At 39.7% G+C, this 20867-nt stretch overlaps 1 protein-coding gene across 3 annotated transcripts; it reads left to right on the forward strand.

Annotated features, from left to right (window-relative positions):
• The first annotated feature begins 1304 nt into the window (after window positions 1-1304).
• On the forward strand, window positions 1305-15867 carry LOC128587584 (lathosterol oxidase-like). 3 transcript variants are annotated; one of them, XM_053593906.1, is made up of 5 exons: window positions 1305-1430; window positions 10178-10395; window positions 11554-11686; window positions 13522-13622; window positions 14074-15867. In XM_053593906.1, the coding sequence occupies exons 2-5, from the start codon at window positions 10186-10188 to the stop codon at window positions 14527-14529; spliced, it is 900 nt and encodes a 299-aa protein (XP_053449881.1). In that variant the 5' UTR covers window positions 1305-1430; window positions 10178-10185; the 3' UTR covers window positions 14530-15867. The 3 variants fall into 3 exon arrangements, with proteins under 3 accessions (XP_053449881.1, XP_053449880.1, XP_053449882.1); XM_053593905.1 differs by lacking the exon at window positions 1305-1430 and adding an exon at window positions 1560-1852; XM_053593907.1 differs by lacking the exon at window positions 1305-1430 and adding an exon at window positions 5086-5168.
• Window positions 15868-20867: the final 5000 nt, after the last annotated feature.

The raw sequence follows: 20867 nt of genomic DNA on the forward strand, positions 1-20867 counted from the left end.
TTTAAGCCCCACCCAAGCCAACTGCATGGACCCACGTCTTAGCCAAGGGAGCCCCAGAAAAACCTTAAAGCTGGTTGCCAGGCATGGGGAGAAGGCAGGACAGCCCTGACTAGTTATCCCTCCTCCCTTTTGGAATTATTCCCAGATGATACTGACACTCCAGGCTCAAGAGCCCACATTGAGAACCATTACACTTGAGGCTCCTGAGAAGGTTGATTCACACGTGTGACCACCAAATTTCATGTTTGGGACAGCTAACTACCACACACACAGACAGACACACATGAGAACTGCACACTGGCACACCTAAGCAAACCTCCAAGAACCTACAAATATTCCTGTTTACTCTGCAGAGATTTTCTTTGCCTTATTCAATGAAATTTATGGTAGGCCATTGTTTTTGGACAGATCACATCAAATTAGAATGGAGTCTTTAATGCTAAACGCCACTTAATGAAACTGAACTTTGAAAGAAGCCAGTTCTTTAAAAAAAGAAAAAAGAACAAAAACAGGGTATTTACAGTAACCAATCCAAAAGTGTCCAGTTTACCTGAGCTGACACAAACCAGTCAGTCCCATCTGTTTTAACCCTGTAAGTAACTTTGAAATAACTTATTTCTGTTTACTCAGCCCTTTTCTGCCCATAAAGCCAACTTCCTCTGTTCCCCACATGGGAGCTCCTATTCTATCTTATGGATCAGGATGCTGCCCTGATTCATGAATAGTAAATAAAAGCCAATTAGAGTTGTAAACTAAATCTGTGGTAACTGTGAATGTTTTAAAAAACCAACCTGCACTATAATAAAGGCCTCTCAGTCCATTTTTATCGGCTCCTTGTCACCGTGTAAACGCTTACGTAAAGCGGTTCAACCAGGTTCCAGCTTTGCACGTTTCAGCCGCTCAATGCCACAGACCCTGAGTTGAAAAACATCTCCACCTGCCTGGCAAGGGAGACCCAGTCAGAGGCCACTTCGGCTACGTCTCTCTCTGAGAGCACTATTTTAGGGATGGCTGAATAAAGACTGTAAGCCTGCTTCGTAGGACTCTCAAGGCCAGGCACCCGTGCCCGTTAAAAAGCAAGTAAAAAAATACACATGCCGCAACTCCATCGCGCACCACCGGAGTCCGGGAACCTGGTTCCCGCCTTCCCCGCCTTGCGGGAGCCTGAGGGGGCGTGGCCGAGAGCCGCCGCTTCTATCCGCCCTTGTAGCCACTTATGCCGCCGGCTCCTGATTGGCTGGCCGCGCCGCGCGTGGGTCCTCGCCCCGCCCCGCGCGCTCGCCGGCTGAGATTTATCCCTGTCAGCCCCGCGAACCGAGGCGCGCAGAGCAGCCGAGGACCCTGCCAGGGAGGCGCGGCGGGTGGACCGGGAAGGAGGCGGAATACCTCTGAGGCGGCCCGGGTGAGGCGGAAGGCGAGCGGCAGAAAAGGTGAGCGAGAGAAGTTAGGAGGATGTCGCCCGCCTGGGGGAGATGGGGGCGCGCCGGGCCCTCCTGGTTCTCCGCGCGCCGCGGGCGTCCCCCGAAGGCTTTCCCTAAATGCCGGGCGGCGGACGGGCGCTGGGAGCGCCGCCGAGAAGCCGGCCCTGCCCCCGCGGTGACCCGTAGCAGACGCTGGCAGGTGGCCGGACATCCTACCGCGGGCTGCCAGGGCTGCGCCAGGGCGAGCGCCGGGCGTTGGGGACGCGCGGGCCTGGCCGGCCGGGGCTGCGGGACCTCCGGCCGAGGAGCGGCCATTGGCGAGAGCGGGGAGTTCGGGTTGGATGGGGAGGCCTGGACGTGGAGGAACCGACGCGTGGGGGCCTGAAGGAAATGCAGTGTTTGGAGTTGGCCAGTGCAGATCTCTTACCCAGGCAAGTCTGGCAGCCAAACACTAACGCTTTACTTTTTCCTTCATTCTTTGAGAGATTTTTTTTTTTTTAAGGGGCAGAGGAATTAGGCTGAAGAATTGGTGGGAGTTGTAACCTCCTGACCGTTGCAGTACAAGCCTCAGTTACTTGGGCCTAATGAAATTCGGGTGGAGGGACAACAATTTAGGGCTAGAACAGACTAGGAGAGAATGGGAAATAAACCTATTACTTCAGCATTGTAAAAGGAAGACTCAGGTATCCTGCCATCCGTAGGTTGCAGCAGCGAAGATTTGGAGGTGGTATAGGTGAAGGAAACATTCCCTCAATAGATAAAGTTTCCAAACTGGGAAGTTTGTGGCAGCCTGGTACTTTTAGCCAAAGCCTTTAATGCGATTATGTTTATATCATTTTTAAGTTTTTAAGTTTTAATGATAAATATCTGTTGATTATAAATATATGACCCCTGATCATTTATAGAGTGCTTTTCCATTCATTATGTAATGTAGTTAGGATGAAATTTCCATCTGCACATGAAACATCTTGAGAAATAACATAATGTAACAAAGAGAACAGGCTCTGGAATGTACATCACAGTGGTTGTCACTGAACAAGTTATTTAAACACCCTGACCTCAGTTTCCCTATCTGTATAGCAGGGATTATAGAAGTACTCTACTGCAGTTGTGAGAATTCGATAAGGTTATAGACAAAAAGTGCTTAAAATAATACTTGGTTCTCAGTAAATGTCAGTTATTGTCTATATTTTTTAAGTGAAGCAAAAAGTGAATGATAGACTCAGCTGTTCAAAGCCCAGTATTGTTCTATTGATAACTGTATTTTAAGAAAAGGTTTCTTTATTTTTGCAAAGATAAAATAATATTTAATATCAGCTTCTGTTTCAAGCACAGGTTTGTAAGGTCTGTGGAGCCTCTTATTCAGGGTTATCACCCCTTAAAATTGCATGCAAATTAAGGTTATGGGGGGGAAAGCAGAAAGAGGGACGGAGGGAGGGGGGTGGGGCCTTGGTGTGTGTCACACTTTATGGGGGCAAGACATGATTGCAAGAGGGACTTTACCTAACAGTTGCAATCAGTGTAACCTGGCTTATTGTACCCTCAATGAATCCCCAACAATAAAAAAAAAAAAAAAAAATTGCATGCAGAATTATACAAGTTTGTAGTTTTTTTTTTTTTTTTTGGAGACAGAGTCACCAAAAAGTCACCTTCCCAGTTTGTCACCCTGGGTAAAGTGCTATAGTGTCATAGCTCACGGCAACATCAAATTCTTGGGCTCAAGTGATTCTCTTGCCTCAGCCTCCTGAGTAGCTGGGACTACAGATGCCCACCAGAATGCCCAGCTAAGTTTTAGAAACAGGGTCTCTTGCTCTTGCTCAGGCTTGTCTTGAACTCCAAGCTCAAGCAATCCACCCGCCTCGGCCTCCCAGAGTGCTAGTGTAGAATAGTTTAAAATTAAGTTGTTGATGAGTTGAGGTAGTGGTAAAGAGGGAGTAGAACTTGGTGAAAGTCCATGGACTTTGCAACCAGCGTATGTGTGTTTGAACACTGCTCAAGCATGTATTTATTTTATGACTCTGGGCAAGTTACTTAAATTTTCTGGGCCTACCTTCTTCTGTAAAATAAGAATAATATAGTACCTAACTCTTGGAGTTTCTTGAAAGGGTTAAGTGAGTTAATACATGCAAAATATTTATAGTACCTAGTATGTAGTAAATATTAGCTACTGTCAATTATTTTTCAAAGAAGAGTTAAAAGGCACCTTTTTTGTCTTATATGACATTAATTTTGACTCATTTTCAGCTCCCTTAACAATAATATTAATAACAGCTCTTATTTATTACCTTGTATGTGTCAATTAGGGTCTCTAAAGTTTACAACAGTCCTATACTGTAGACGTGTTACCTCCATTTTACGGATAGGGGTTTTTGAATATAAACTTATCTCAAAATTTGATGGCAAGTTTGAGATATTATTGATTTCAGAAGATTTTATGTGTTAGATATCAGAAATTACAGCTCTGTACTAACAAATAAATACATAATTACATTTGACGAATAGAATTATTGGAAACTAAAATTCTACCCTTAAAGCAGGTTTAATTTCAGTGTCTAATCTGCCTTTAAGTTGACTCTTCCCTTCCAGGTGCTGGTTTACTATTAAAGCAATAATGTGCAGGAAATAGGCAAATTAACACAGTTTGCATGGTCTTCAGGTAAAAGCAACATTGAAGAGCTTTTTTAAGTTAGGGACTGATTAAAATTTTTTCTTATATCTGATGTTTAAAATTGAAAGCAGAAGATTCCTAGGTAATGTTTAAATCTTTTTTGCTGTATCTGGGAACTTACTGAATTAGGATGTGTAGCACTGTAGGTAACACCCAGATTAGTCTGTCGACTCTTAGCAACCTTTAGTGGGGTACAGCATCCTTTCCAATTACTACATGTGTAGTGAACTTCTGCTACACTGCCTCCTTGACCATCTTCATACTTATGAGTTCAACTACTATCTGTATGCAAGGCTTGCTTTTGAATTTCAGCTTTCTATTTACATGTGGCCTACTTCTTGTGCCTGAGAACCCAGGTGAGTTACAGGTAATTAGATTTTAAGATCCAAATTGAAACCATCATTACATAAACCACTCCAGACCTACCCTACCAGCATCTGTCTACGAGCTGTACCCGTATCTCTACTGCAGTTATCATGACACCACCATCCACTGAGGCAAGCTACAATCTCAGTCATCCTAGATTTTTACTTTTTCACATTCCAACATCTGCGAGTTAGTCAAGTCCTGTGGATTTATTTCTTCCTTGATGAATCTCTGATAAATATGGCTGTTCTCACTGCTGCTATCTGAGATCAGGCTGTCATTGTCTCTGGTGTGTCAACCACAGGAGCCACCAGACTAATCTCCCTGCTTCTGATTGGTATTCCATATTTCTAATGGAATATTTTTTATAAAATATGGATCTAGTTATCCCTTTTTCCTAATCAGAAATCTTTAGTGTTTTTCCCCATTGTGTGTGTGATAAAGAGAAGTCTAAATCCTTAATGGGGTGGTGGATCCTTTCACAGTCTTAACACCAGCCTTCTCTTATCAAGTTCTTCCCTCTGCCTGACGCTGACCACACTGTTTCTTGGCCACCGGCTGCGCATAGCAAGCCGTGAACTTGCCACGACCCGTGCTTTGCACTTGCTACTTCTATTTGAAATGGCTAACTCTGACCTTTTCTTTCTGGTGATGTCCTTCAAAACCCAAATCTAATGTCATATTCACTAAGAAGCCTTTTACTGGAAGCCGAGGTACTTGTGTTGTCTTCTGATTTCATAGAATTTGCATATACGTCTTTATTATAGCACTTGTCACATTGATGGAATTGTTTGTGGAGTTGCCTTAGCTTTCAAACTGATCTACACTGTATCTTTTTAAATCTTTGTATGCTCAGTACCTAGTGTAGTGCTTAACACTTAATAAATTATTATTCGAATGAATTAACAATAGCATATATACGAGCGGCACCTGTGGCTCAAGGAGTAGGGTGCTGGTCCCATATGCTGGAGGTGGCGGGTTCAAACCTAGCCCAGGCCAAAACCAAAAAAAAAAACAATAGCATATATGATGAGGGATATATGTTACTATCTGGCATTTTGTGTTAATTAAATTTTTCTTTTCCCCTACAGCGAGAAAATGTTCATAATTCATATCATAAGCAAAGGGCTAAACTCCCTAATAAGTAAGGTGCTTGTAGAATTTGACTTTTATGAAGAGACTAAAATCCCAGTGAGAAAATGGGCAAAGGATAAAAACAGATAAACGCAGAAAAAGTATACATTACTGTAAACATAGGAAATGCTCACCTTCATTTGTAATAAAGTAAATGTAAATTAAGTATACACCAGGATATACTTTCTTTCCTATTAGATTAATGCCTATCCAAAAGTTTGGGGGTATCCTTTGTTGGTAAGATTGTAGAGAAATCCTACATTGTTTGAGGACTTACAAAGTATTACAACCCCTAAGGACAGCAATTATCAATATCTATCAAAGGTAGGAATGCAGTAACTCATTGCTCCTTGACATAGCTCTTCTGCTTGTAGATATTAACCCAATTCAAGATTAGTCATTAAAATGTAGCCCTATTTGTAACAGCAAACGATTGGAAGCTACACAAAGGCACTTGGGTTCATACTCCTTTAGGCACAATTTGGGAGTGTGGAAGGCCCTGGAAACCAAACTGTTATTTTGTTTTTGTTTTAAGTTCAGTGCTTAAACTTATTTGATGACAGACCGTGACTCATCTGATGTGGTGCCTACTAGGCATTCCTGCCTGTTTGCTGGTACTAGTGGTGGTGTTATTCCTTTGGGTTTAATTGCATGTGAAAATAATATGGTATGTGAATTGTACCTCACTGGAAAACAATGAGCAAGAATGGAACATCTGTCATTAGTTCCAGCACAGAATATGAAGTAGTTGTGGGAGCTTGTGGCTGGTGTGTCTGTCTGACATCCTCCTGAAGGAGACAGCGTGGGAACTACCACCATGCATGAGATCATTTGACCTCTGGTAGTGCTCAAAGGTTTTATTTATTTCACCTTAGAGCTTGCGTGGTATGATTACTCTTGTCCCTAGTATGTGTGTCAAGAAGAATCATAGTTTAATATCATAGCTGCTGGAGGCACTGTTAACAGATGGCACTAATAAGAGCCTGACCAAAAGTAGTAAAAGAAAACACAGAAGACTCAGATGTCCACAGGAGGCTTTGAAAAGCTCTCAGATTTTCCTGGGATTCTAGAATGATCCCCAGAAGCAGGGCAGTGTACATAACCAAGAAAGATGGGAGAAGGTGCTGACTCTAATCTTTAGCTGACCGTGAGGGTTTGTGCAAGCAAAACGTGAAGGCTAGGCAAGAGTTGTAGACTGCTCACAACTCTTATTGAAAATGGCCTAACACACAGCACCTTCTCAAAGGATTGGAGACTTAACTGGTTCACGGCATTTAAGAACATTTTTCCAGTCATTAGTAAGAGACTTCAGTGTCTGCACATAACAAAGGATACAGGGACTATACAGTTAGTCCAGGAAAGTCACTTAAATGCACAGAGATTCCCTGGGGTGGAGGGTGGGACATACAGAGAATCTGATTTCCAGAGTTACTACATTGTATTATTTAAAATGTTCACTTTTTTGCAAACAATTATGAAACACAAAGAAACAAAATATGGCCCAAACACACAAAAAGGCAATCAATAGGAACTGTCCCTGAGAAAGCCCAGATGTTGGACTTAGTGGACAAAGACCCTAATCACGTACTATAAACATGTTAAAAGAGCTGAACAACAGTCTGTGTATACAACTAAAAGAAACTTATGTGAACAGTTTCCCACCAAGTAGAGAATATCAATGAAGTGATAGAAATTATTTTTAAGGAACCAAATGGAAATCTAAAAATAGAAAATGACAATAACTAAAATTTTAAAATAACTGTTTAGCCTAACAGCAGATATGAGCTGACAAAACACAGAATTAAGAATCTGAAGATAGGTCACTTGAGATCATATAGTCAGGAATAGAAAGAAAAGGGAATGAAGAAAAATGAGCGGAGCCCCGGAGATTTGGTGGACCCCATGGAGCATAGCAGCATAAGCACAATGGGAGTCCCAGAAGGAGAAGAGAGAAGTGTGTTGCGAGTGCATTTTAATAAGTAGGGGCTCCAAACTGTCTGAATTTGATGACAAACAGTAAACTGCACATCCCAAGAGCTCAACAGTAGGGGATGAGGTTTCTCTTTGTGGAAGTGAAAAGGTTCTGAAACTAAACATTGGTAATGATTACATAGCTCTGAGAATATGCTGAAAAACAAGTGAATCATAATCTTTAAAGGGGTGAATTTTATGGTATGTGAATTGTACCTCAAAAAATTATTTAATTAAAAACAAAAAAAGGAGGATGTTCTTTATATAGAGATGGAAATATCTCTAAAATACTATTAAGTAAAAGAAGAAGGGAACTTCCCGGTGTACATAGCATGGCAGTTTTGTAAGGAAAGAGGGAAAGAAAAGTTAGTAGTTGTTTGATCTGACATTAAAAAAAGACAGAAGGATTCACAAGAAACTGACAAATATGGTCACCCAGACAGCTGGAGTGAGATGACATTTGTATTTACAGATATGTGGGTGAAAGCCAAACTTCTCATTAGTCTTTTTATATCAGTTTCTCATATTAACTATTATTGTTTTTATTTTGTGTCTTTTTTTTGTGGTTGACAGAGTCTCTGTTTGTCCCCTTGGGTAGACTAATGCTGTGATGTCATAGCTCACAGCAGCCTCAAACCCCTGGGTTCAAGTGATCCTCCCCTCCCCATTAGGGAGTAGGTGAGACTAAGGCGCCCACCACAACACCTAGCTATTTTTTAGAGACAGAGTCTTGCTCTTGCGCAGGCTGGTCTCAAACTCATAAGTTCAAGCAATCCACCCACCTTGGCCTCCCAGAGTGCTAGGAACTATAGGAATTATTAAAGTGACTTTCTAAATTCATGTGAGGATTTAGTGGGGGGAGAACTCATGGGGAATCTAGTGGAGGAAATAGGCTACAAATAAATCAATAAATATTTCCAGAATTTTCCTTTCCTATAGGCTATTTTATTTCATAAGTTGATCTTTACTTACACAGCTCAATATGTAGGAGATAAAGGCCATTTGAATACCTGAGTCTACTGAGAGTACGCAGCTTCCAGACTGTTTTTTTGTTGGTGGTGTTTAAAAATCTCAATTACAAATGAGAGCATCTCATTACTTAGATGGTGAACACATTTTCCTCTGCGAACAGTGCAACAAAGAATGACTGAGAAGATCACAAATGATAGCTTCCACGGTCAGATCAAAAAAGCTGACCATGACGGCACTGGAGTATACTTAACCAGGACCATGAGTATAGAACAGACTTAAGTATTTTTTTAATTGACTGAAGATTTTTAAAGTTTAAGCATCTGGAACAGGAGTTGGCAAACTTTCTGTAAAGGGCCACATAGTAAATATCTTTGGCTTTGTTGGCCAAACCCTTTCTATTGCAGTGACCCCACCCTTCTTTTGTAGTAGAAAACAGACAATGTCAACATCTGTGTTCCAATAAAGCTTTTTTATACAAACAGGCTGAGTTTGGCCCGTGGGCTGCAGTTTGCCAACTCCTGATCTAGAATATTGATTGGGGAGAGAGAAATAAATGTGTTCTAGTTCTTAATCCCAAGAATACTTCTTGGAGGCCGAGCACAGTGGCTCACGCCCATAATCCTATGACTTTGGGAGACCAGAGGCAGGTAGATTGCCTGAGCTGGGAAGTTGGAGACCAGCCTGAGCAAGAGCGAGACCCTGTGTCTAAAAATAGCCAGGTGTTGTTACATACACCTGTAGTTCCAGCTATTTGGGAGGCTGAGGCAAGAGGATCACTTGAGCCCAAGAGTTTGAGGTTGCTGTGAGCTATGATGCTATGGCACTCTACTGAGAGCAACAAAGTGAGACAATGACTTAAGAAAAACAAAAAAAAGAATACTTCTTGGCCCAGTATACTAGCTATACCTGTAATCCTAGCACTCTGAGAGACCAAGGTGGGAGGACCTCTTGTGTTCAGCAGTTTGAGACCAGCCTGAGCAAGAGCTAGACCTGTCTCTACTGAAAATAGAAAAAATAAGCCAGGAGTGTTGGTACACATCTTTAGCCCCAGCTACATGAGAGGTTGATGCAGGAGGATCACTGGAGTCTGGGAGTTTGAGGTTGATGTGAGCTATGATGCCACTACACTCCAGCCTGGGCAACAGAGCTAGACCCTATCTCTATTTAAAACAAGAGAATACTTACACCTTGGTTCAGCGAGTGTCATGAGAACAGGTAGTCCCTGATTTCTGTGATTGTGTTGGCAGCATAGATATCTTTTAGAGAGTTTATCTTATTTTATCTTTGTTTCTGTCTGAAATGAAAATCTTGAAATCTGAGTCCTTGAAGGAGAGAAATGTAGCTGAAACTGGAAGCACCAAAATGCAAATAGGTCTGGGCTTAATAGCTTGATGACCTTAGAGAAGAATGTCCCAGCCTCAGTTTCTCTAACTAAGCTTTAGTGTCCCTTTATAGGATATGAGGAGATTGAACTTGACGTGGAATCTAAGATGCTTCTTGCTTTAAAGAGGATTCTGGTAGCAAGAAACTTCTACCACATCTGATTGTTCTCAAATCAGGAACTTCAGATATATTTTCTAAAAAATATTTTGCTCAGAAAATTGTAGACATGGTAAAGTGACTGTTAAATGTGTTTATCTTTCAGGGGCTAAGATGGATCTTGTACTCAATGCTGCTGATTATTATTTTTTTACGCCATACGTATATCCAGCCACGTGGCCAGAGGATGACATCTTCCGACAAACTATCAGTCTCCTAATTGTAACAAATATTAGTGCTTACATCCTTTATTTCGTCTGTGCAACACTGAGCTATTATTTTGTCTATGATCATTCATTAATGAAACATCCACAATTTTTAAAGGTAAGAGATTTTCTTACCTATTTTCTAACTATTATTACAGTAAAAAAAGATTGTGAGATTTTCAAATTAAACTAGTTATACATAATTGAATTTTTTTGAGACTAGCCCCAAATGAGTTAGATATTTTTGTGAGTATTAATCCCTCTCTCCTTCCCTTAACTTAAGCAAATCTAGATTTTTAAAAAATCTATAAATCTAGTATCTTATCTTCCTAGGTACACAGAAGAGAACATCTGTGCTGATATTGAAGAAATAAACATACACCTTTATGTCATTATTTTGAATATATGACTTTTACAAACTGAAATATGTTTTTACCATGTTTTGGATTTTTTCCTAGTTAGGGGATTCAAATTCAGTTTTATTTATTTATTTATTTATTTATTTATTTATTTATTTATTTAACACAGAGTCTAAGTATGTTGCCCTCACCAGAGTGCCGTGGTGTCACAGTTCACAGCAACCTCAAACTCTTGGGCTTAAGCCATTCTCTTGCCTCAGCCTCCCATATAGCTGGGACTACAGGTGCCTGCCACAACGCCCGGCTGTTTTTTGGTTGTACTTGTCATTGTTGTTTGGCAGGCCCGGGCTGGATTCGAACCCACCAGCTCTGGTGCATGTGGCTGGCACCCTAGCCACTGAGCTTGAGGCGCTGAACCTCAAACTCAGTTTCAGAGTGGTTTAGAAATTACGTCTCCATTTCAGTTATTCGTATTTGTTACTTTAAGGACCAACCAAGAACCAAAAAATAGGATGGGGATGGAAGTTAATTATGAAAGAAATGATTATTCCATCATAGAAGTTTAGAATACAGATATTGTTTAAAGAAGAAAAATTTCAGAATTTTACATGTTTTTTATTTGCTCAGTAGAAAAGGAATGTCTTTCTTATCCATTTCCATGTATTAAAATTTTAATAGGGGTGGTGCCTGTGGCTCAAAGGAATAGGGCACCAGCCCCATATGCTGGAGGTGGCAGGTTCAAACCCAGCCCCGGACAAAAACTGGAAAAAAAAAATTTTTTTTTTTTAATAGGAACAGTTTGGAGGAAAGCTCTTTCATATAAAAGAGATTTTAAAAATCCAGTTCAAAACAAATTTATGCTATTTTTGTACAACATAGATTTCGTAATTTTTAAGCATTGGAAATTTCATTTTCAGAATCAAGTCTCTCGAGAGATTAAGTACAGTGTCCAGGCCTTGCCATGGATGAGTATTCCTACCGCGGGCCTGTTCCTGCTGCAGTTGAGAGGTTACAGCAAGTTGTATGATGACGTAGGAGAATTTCCAAATGGTAAGTGCCAAGCCAAAGTGGTCGGGTTTCTGTGCCTCTTTGTTTCTTTCTTCTCTTCTCTTTGCTTTTCTTTATTTTTTTATTTTTTTTGAGACGGAGTGTCACTCTGGCTCCCTGGGTAGAGTGCCATGGCATAATAGCTCACAGCAACCTCAAACTCCTGGGATTAAGCCATCCCCTTCCCTTAGCCTCTCGAGTAGCTGGGACTACAGGCGCCACCACAACAGCTGGCTATTTGTAGACATGAGGTCTCACTCTAGCTCAGGCAGGTCTTGAACTCCTGAGCTCAGGCAGTCCACCTGACTCGGCCTCTCTGAGTACTAGGATTACAGGTGTGAGTCACTGGAAGCCTGGTCCTTTTTTCTTCTTTTAAAATAATTACAAATTATTCAGATTGTTTTTAAATGTGTTATTTCCTGTGTTCATGTCTTGCCATTTATATACTTTTCTTTAGTTTTGTTTGTCAATTTTAAGTCTGTTGTAGATGAGATTGTGCCTGAAGGAAGACTGGAGTGATTAGCTCTACGTCCCAGCATTTTTCTATTTTTGTTACTGAATTGAAACTTCTAAAAACAATAACAACAACGTGAGTAGTATAGGTAATTGTTGAAAATCAGAAAATAAAGATTAAAACCTTCTCATCCTCCTCCTTAGAACCGTGAATCTTTTGGTTTCTATCCTTCCTCTGTCTGTGCCTGTAGACTTCACTATTTACACCAATGAAGTCCTGCTATGCAGACTGATTCGGACCCTGAGGTTTTTTTCTCTTAGCAATATGTGTGCCCCTATTTTCATGACAGTAAATATTGATGTTATACAATAGTGACAGTATTTTATTTTGTGGACATCCGTAATTTGGGGGAAGGATCTCTAAAAGTTAGACCTTCAGGTTGTTAGAATCATTTTTTCTTTGAAAAACAGTCCTGCAGTGACTAAATTCTTGTGAAGTGAATTTTAAGATACATTTTTAGTATCTAGTATATAGAAAGTAAGAGTAATAGTATTTATTGAGTGTTGATATGTGCTAAACTCTTCCCATGTATGACAGTGCTAAACTCTTCCCATGTATCAGTCCAGTTTTTCTACAACAAATCTATGAGGTAGGTGTTATTACTATGCTACTTTTATAGGTAAGTAAATGAAGTATACGGAGAGTTTCAGTAACAAAGAGGGGTTGGATCTATGACTTGAGTGAACCCAGGTTTGCCAGCACCAATACCCATGAAGGAACAAAAAATTATGTATTAGGGTGATGAATTAGCTGGGCCTTGAAAAATAGGTAGGATTATGAGTAAAAATAGGGGGAGGGAGGGCGTTCTAGATTCTTGGAAAAGTAGGAGAGGAGGTACAGAGGTAAGAGCTCCAAGACACTGGGGGAACATTGAGTAACCAGCCCAGTTAGAGCTGAAGTACAGGAAGGATGAGGTTGGAAATACCAGCATGGGGTGAGTTATGGAGTGAATACTAGGCTTAAGGTATTAGTGGACAATAAAGTTTTAAGCAGGGAGATAATATGTCAAGATAGATTTTAGGAATAGTAACATGAATGAAATGAACTCAGTAATTTCAATAGTAAAGATGTCTTAAGAGTATCCTCTTCTGTCTCATCAACATCTTTATGGTTTAATTAAGAAATACTTAGGTGAGGTATTTCATGTACTTAATGAGAAGGTAATGAGGAAATGACCAGATTCCAGGGAGTCAAGGGAGATGAGTTTATATTGTTATAGTCTAGAATCCTATTTTTCACTTAGATGGACAGGTACGTAGTAAAAAGTAAACTCTAATCCTGGGAGCCCACTTTTGGTGACTCTGTTTGCTGTTCTCTCCTCCAGGCTGGTTCCAGGTACTGGTCAGTGTGGTGTCTTTCCTCTTTTTCACTGACATGCTGATCTACTGGATTCACAGAGGCCTTCATCACAGGCTGGTATACAAGGTAGAGTCATTTGTAGGGGAAAGAAAATATACTACACAGTTCAACAACGTATGATTATCAGTTCTCTTCTCAGTTTCCAAGAATTTCCTCTCACTATATTAAACGCCCAAGTAGACATAGCCATGACAGGTATTATTAGCTTCATTTTGTTCATATTCTTCATGCATCTGCCTTAAAATTTTACTGTTTTGTGTTAAAAAAGAAGGGCATTTTATAAAATGATTTTGCTAATTTCAAAAGGATTTTCTAGAGGGTGGTGCCTGTGGCTAAAGGAGTAGGGTGCTGGCCCCATATACTGGAGGTGGTGGGTTTAAACCCAGCCCTGGCCAAAAAAAAAAAATATTTTCTAGTTAGGTGATTTCCACCACATGAGTATAGAAAGCTAAGTGGAATGTTATAATGTTACACCTGGTAAAGTGTTGTGGTGCTAACTGTGTCCTTTTCTCCGTAGCATATACATAAACCTCATCATATTTGGAAGATCCCTACCCCATTTGCAAGTCACGCTTTTCACCCTGTGGACATCTTCCTACAAGGTCTACCTTACCATATATACCCTTTTGTTTTCCCATTACATAAGGTGGTTTATTTAGGTTTGTATGTCTTGCTTAATATCTGGACAGTTTCCATTCATGATAGTGATTTCCGTGTCCCCCAGATCTTAATGCCATTTATTAATGGCTCAGCTCATCATACAGACCACCACATGTTTTTTGACTGCAACTATGGACAGTATTTCACATTGTGGGACAGAATTGGAGGCTCATTCAAAAATCCTTCCTCCTTTGAGGGAAAGGGACCACTTAGTTATGTGAAGAAGTTGACGGAAGAAACGTGCAACAGCCATTCAGAAAAGGGTAGTAAAAATGAAAAATTACTCAATGGAGAATTTACAAAGACTGAGTAGATGATTGCCCAATTATTCTTAAATGTTTTTAATAAGGAAAAACACTATGTACAGCCAAAATGCACAGCGTTGGTATCATGTGTAAATCAGCATTTTGAGTACTGCTGAGGAATGATTGTGAACGGTAATAAGAAGATGAAGTGAATACCAAGATTTTAATCTTGTGCTTAAAATACCAGATATTTATCCAAGGGACAACTTGTGTTTTTTTAGCCAGCACATCTGTTTGTACAGCCTCAACAGCAATTTTAAATAAAATATATAAGAAGGTAGGATTTATCTTTTGCCTTAATCCATCCATGTTCATTAGGAAAAATTTATTGTGCTTAATAATACTGAAACTAAGAACCGTAACTAAGAAATGCTAATATAAAGATCGTTCCTTGTTTCAGGAATGGTTAATTCTTTAGTATTGGCAGGATAATGACTGTTTATAGTGCTTTGTAAGCAGAAACATCAGTGTGACAAAATCTTGGGTATATTAGCCATGTAAGTGACCTGATTGATAGCAGGTGTATTAAGACTCTCATCTTCCTACACTTAGGAGGCTCATTCTTTTTTTTTTTTTTTTTTTGTAGATACAGAGTCTCACTTTATTGCCCTCAGTAGAGTGCCGTGGCATCACACAGCTCACGGCAACCTCCAACTCCTGGGCTGAAGTGATTCTCTTGTCTCAGCCTCCCGAGTCGCTGGGACTACAGGCGCCCGCCACAACGCCCAGCTATTTTTTGGTTTGCAGTTCAGCCAGGGCCGGGTTTGAACCCGCCACCCTCGGTATATGGGGCCGGCGCCTTACCGACTGAGCCACAGGCACCGCCCAGGAGGCTTATTCTTGAAATATTATCAAATACTACGTTTTACTGATGAATAAGTAAATTGGAATTTGAAAAATACCAATATTAGCATGAGATAATACACATCTGGGTTTATGTAACTGAAGGTTTTAATGGTTATTGTTTAAAACCATTATTTAATAATGATAAGGATATGTGAACCTGCATATATTGAGGAAGAGAAATTTGAGGCCCAGGTAATATATTTGGTAGTCCTAATTTTTTAATTAATGCACTGCACTTTTGATGTCTCAAAGTTACAAGCCTGTACTTATTTTATAAAAGGAAATAATTGTCAACTATTTAGACTCCTCACTTGTATAGGTGACTTTGTTTTGAAATATCCTTCTCCTTCTCCTTCCCTTTTCCCCAATTCCTCTGCATAAAGATTCAACAAGTACTTTCATGAAGAAATTTGTGTTATAAATATATTGGGAAAATGTGGTTTGTAAAGGCGTTCTATAAGCTATTTATGCAAAATCAATAAAGTGTGATAATTACTGTTATTAAACTGTATCAGTTAAATACTGTCATAGCACAAAGTATTCTTTGCACAGATTTTTTTTTTATTTTTTTTATTATTTTTTTTATTTCAGCACAGATTTTTTAATTGCCAAATTGCACCCATAGAAAAATGTGTTTTAGAACATCACCAGATAACCAATGTCAAGGAGAGAAAGAGGTGGGGTATCACATTCTTATTATATTTTACATCTTTATTAGATGCTGCTTCAGATGACCAGAATCTGAGAAGGGTGAGTGATCAAATTTAATGCCCAAGATCTTGAAGAAAATGTATTTTGTCTTTGAGTTATTGTTACATAGTGTCTTAAATGTACCAATCAGTATTTTGTAACAGATAAGTTCAGTTGAGTGCTTTCCACTAATCTCCCCCTGCCCAGTGCTTTATTTTGCCCATGAAAAAGAAGAAAATTAAGGAGAGGTAAACTTTGTTTCCTAATAATAACAGCTAATATTTACTGAGCGTTTCCTCTTTGCCAGGAAAGTAGACAAACTTTAACATGAACAAACTAAGACCCAGAGAGGTTAACTATTCCAAGGGTTGTTTCTCTCTCCTGTGAAGTCCCCTGTGGACACTTGTGCTCAGTGGGCAGCTTTCCACGTTGTTCTGTGACCCGTCTTGGAGCTCTGCCTTTGAGTCTGTCGAGCCCTCTTTGTTGAAGGAACACATAGGGAAAGAAGGAAAAGATGGTGCATGGAACATTTGTATGGTTCAGGCTTGGATGTGGTACATATATATCCCTTCTGTCCACAGTCCAGATAAAACTCAGTCATCTGGCCTGCCTAACGGGGAGATTCTGGGAAGTGTGTTTAGCTGTGTGTCTGGCAGGAGAGGACACAGTCTCTTGAACAGTTGGCCACGTGGCCACATCCATGTCGTTTATTCCCCTCTTCTGGAGGACAATGAAGGAAACAAAGATGTTGTGATGGTGAATTAGCTCCAGAGTATTTCACGTTATCCCCACGCCGGTTGTCTTAGTGTCTTTAACGTCATAGGTCCAACGTGAGTGTTAAGGTTTCCTCCACATTCTTGTTCCTGTTTAGCTAATAAAGAAGAAAGGACATGAATTGGAGGGGGAGGCCAGCTCCCTCAAAGGCATTAGGAATTAGTCTCTGCCCTCTCGCCCTTCTCAGATTCTGGTCATCCGAAGCAGCATTATGTTGAGTAATCCTAACATTATTTTATACACAACTACCACATTCTCTTGTTCTCTATTAGAGGAATTCAGAGAATATTCATGGAAGTGAGGATCTAAATTCCCTTGTATAGGTGACTTTGAAACCTTTTATAGTTATGGGACAGATGTGAAGATCAAGGTTACGTGTTCCTTATTAATGGTAGAAATTGGGAAGATGGTGAGAGAACACATTTTAAAAACCTGGGGACACTTAGCACCTGCGTCTTTCTTCCTGTCTGTCATACTGAACGCTATGAATTTGCTACTTCTCATCCCCCTGTATCTTGTTCCAGGGACAGATGTGAAAGGGAATTATGAGTTCTGTTTTTGACACATGGAATTTGCGGTGCAGATGGATAACATATAGAGATGATGTCTGGGAGGAGATAGAAACTAGAGAGACAACTCAAAGAGATTTGGAATTAAACCAGAGAGAAGAAAAGTTTGAAATCATGCTGTCGCCACAGAGAACATAGAAAAAAAAATACCCAAGGAAACTAACCAACTCAAGGGGTGCTAAGGTCTGAATATGTCCCCTGAAATCCCTATATTAAAATCTGATTGCCCCTGTGATAGCATTAAGAGACAGAGCCTTTGGGACATTATTAAGTCATGAGTGCCAGAGCCCTCATGCGTGGGATCAAGGACTTTGAGAAAGATATGTAAGGGAATTATTTTTCCTTCTGCCCTTCTGTCTTTTTATCACATGAAGACATAGCCTTTCTCCTCTGCAGAGAGTGCAGCACAGGGTGCCATTTTGGAAGCAGAGACTGGGCTCTCACCAGATGGCAAACCTACCAGTGTCCTTCCTTGTACTTCCCAGCCTCCAGAACTGTTGGAAAATAAATCTCTATTATTTATGAGTTGCCCAGTCTAAAATATTTTGGTAAATGAGCATGAACGGGTTAAGACAAGGAGAAGAGAATTTACCTGGTCTTTCTGGCTTCTTCAAACTTAACAACACTTGATTGGGAATCTCATTTCAGCACTTACTGCTTTCTGTCATTTCATATTATTATGTACCCCTTATTTCTTCTAAATGAGATCTTTGAAAAGTAGAGATCATATCTGAATCATCGTTGTGTTAAAGCATGCATCCTTACAAACTGTCCAAGACGTGGTTATGGTTGAATAAGTATTTTGCTGAATGTTTTAATGAAATGGAGGAAATGTCATTCTGTTAAATATATATTTCATGAGCCCTAAACAGACACCAAACACTCCACTATGTATACATTTTTAATCTGTTCTGATACTTTCTCTTTTTAGCCAACAACTTGTCATTTATTCATTAGCTCACATTTGTGCAGTGCCTTGGGAGACTCCAAGAAGAGGAATCAAAGATGGTCCCTCCATCAAGGGTAGTGTAGACTCTATCCTTTTTTTCTCACTCAAGTTATAACATTCTGGAAATGAAATCCACCAGTATCCCAGATGAATCAGTAATTCAAGAAACTGATCAGAGAGTCAAATGAATCTGTATCCCCAGTACTAATCACAGTACTCTGGATTAAAAAAAACAATCCTCAAAGTTACTGATTGATTCCACCAAAAGGTGCAAAGCTAGGAGAATAATCCATAGCTTCATCTCAGAGGAGCCTATAGTTGCTCAGAGCTTTGAAGTTAAGTTTGAGTCCTGGCCATGCCGCTTTCAGGTTTCATAACCTTGGTTTCTCCATCTATAAATAGAGGAAAATACTGCCTATCTACTAAGATTAAATAAGTTAGAAGCACTCAGATGTCTATGCAGGCCATTATTCATGTAAATTGTGCTTCATTCTTGTTCTTTCTAGGTTCAGTGGTTATTTTCATTACATCTCAATGTAGAAATCAATGGCAGCAGGTAAAAGTCTTGGTTTCACCTTAAAAGTAGAAGGTGAAGGACACTGAAGTGAAATTGAGATAGATGATGCAGAAATCAGATAAGGAAAAGTAAAATTGATGTGTTATTTACTGTAAATTTAAGGAGTAAAACACATAGATTATTTGTTATGATGTAAAAATACATTGGTATAGTGTTTTTATATTGCTTGAGCTATAAACCGTAGGCCAGTCTACAAGATTTGGAGATAAAACAGAAACAGCTTCCTGGAAAAGTAGAAAAATTTCTTGAGAAAGATAAGAAGGAAGTGTTGTGAACTGTGTGTCAACAAGCTTTATTGTTGGTATGAAAAGAAAAATCCTTAGTAAGTACTTGTTTTGATCATTGTTTATTTTATTAAATCACATTTAAAATATAATTTTCCTTAAATCTCTAAGCTCAACTTGAAGATCTCGTAAGTATAAAAAGTTGTAAGAAAAAAAGAAATTATATTCTAATTTTGATGAATATGTTTCACACACCAAATTCTCCTAAATATTTAACACCATTTACACATTTTATTAATCACATTTTCTTGACCATTTGATAAGAGACTTAATGTTTTGAGTCAGGTACCAGAAAGGCAGACTTGTGTACTTGACAGATTTTTCTACACATCTTGACAACTCATGATTTAAATGTACTGGAACACAAAATAGGACATCAAAAGTTAGCTTAAAAGTATTCATACCACAGCTTTTTATTCAGTTCTTAAATCCTTTCTCATGTCATCTTCCATCTTAAGATTATAGGCTGGGCATGGTGGCTCACGCCTGCACTCTGGGAGGCCAAGGTGGGAGGATCACTTGAGCTCAGGAGTTCAAGACCAGCCTGAGCAAGGGTAAAATCTCATCTCTACTAAAAATGGAAAAACTAGCTGGGTGTGGTGGTACATGCCTGTAGTCCCAGCCACTTGGGAGGCCAAGGCAAGAGGATTGTTTGAGCCCAGGAGTTTGAGGTTGCTGTGAGCTATGACACTGTGGCACTCTGTTCGGGGGCAACAGAGTGAGACTCTGTCTCAAATAATTTTTTTTTAAGATTATAATTTCAGGCGGCGCCTGTGGTTCAGTGAGTAGGGTGCCGGCCCCATATGCCGAGGGTGGCGGGTTCAAACCCAGCCCCGGCCAAACTGCAACAAAAAAATAGCCGGGCGTTGTGGCGGGCGCCTGTAGTCCCAGCTACTCGGGAGGCTGAGGCAAGAGAATCGCGTAAGCCCAAGAGTTGGAGGTTGCTGTGAGCCGTGTGACGCCACGGCACTCTACCAAGGGTGGTACAGTGAGACTCTGTCTCTACAAAAAAAAAAAAAAAAAAGATTATAATTTCATTAATTTCATTGATTTAGATGAAAATGCAGCCCTCTGACATGCTACTAAATACAAAAACAAACCTGGAGCACTGTGGTAGTGACTTTCATCTGTCCCTTCATTTGGATTGTTTTCTTTTTGATCAACTTAATGAAGTATGATTTACATACAACAAAATGTACCCATTTTAACATACTTTTCAATGAGCTTTGACAAATGTGTACACCCTCAATCAAAATAATAGAACTTCTCAGACCCTCAATCAAGATAATAGAACTTTTCTGGTAAGAAAAGTTTCATTTCCCTTTGTGATTAATGTCTTCCAGCCCTAGGTAACCATTCACTTTCTGTCACAGGAGGCTAATTTTACCTGTTTTAGAATTTTATATAAATTGAATCAGACAATATGTACTTAAGTTTAGTTTCTTTAGCTTAACATGTTTTGAGGTTCATGCCATTGCACATATATATATATATATATATAATTCCTTTTTATTGCTGAATCATATTCCATTGTATACCACAGTTTATCCTTGTATGGTATTTGTTGATGGATATTTGGGTTATTTCCAATGTGGAGTTAGCATAAATAAAGTTGCCACAAACATTGGTAGCATTTATTCATTTGTCTTTGTGTGGC

This window comes from Nycticebus coucang, chromosome 6 (assembly GCF_027406575.1).
Source record: "Nycticebus coucang isolate mNycCou1 chromosome 6, mNycCou1.pri, whole genome shotgun sequence".
NCBI lineage: Eukaryota > Metazoa > Chordata > Mammalia > Primates > Lorisidae > Nycticebus > Nycticebus coucang.

Bases quoted from the DNA above. Each gene is read 5' to 3' on its own strand.
- LOC128587584 (XM_053593906.1), top strand. From the start codon at position 10,186: ATGGATCTTGTACTCAATGCTGCTGATTATTATTTTTTTACGCCATAC. The intron at 10,396-11,553 runs GTAAGAGATTTT...TTTCATTTTCAG, and splicing joins AACATCCACAATTTTTAAAG to AATCAAGTCTCTCGAGAGAT. The intron at 13,623-14,073 runs GTAGAGTCATTT...TTTTCTCCGTAG, and splicing joins ATCACAGGCTGGTATACAAG to CATATACATAAACCTCATCA.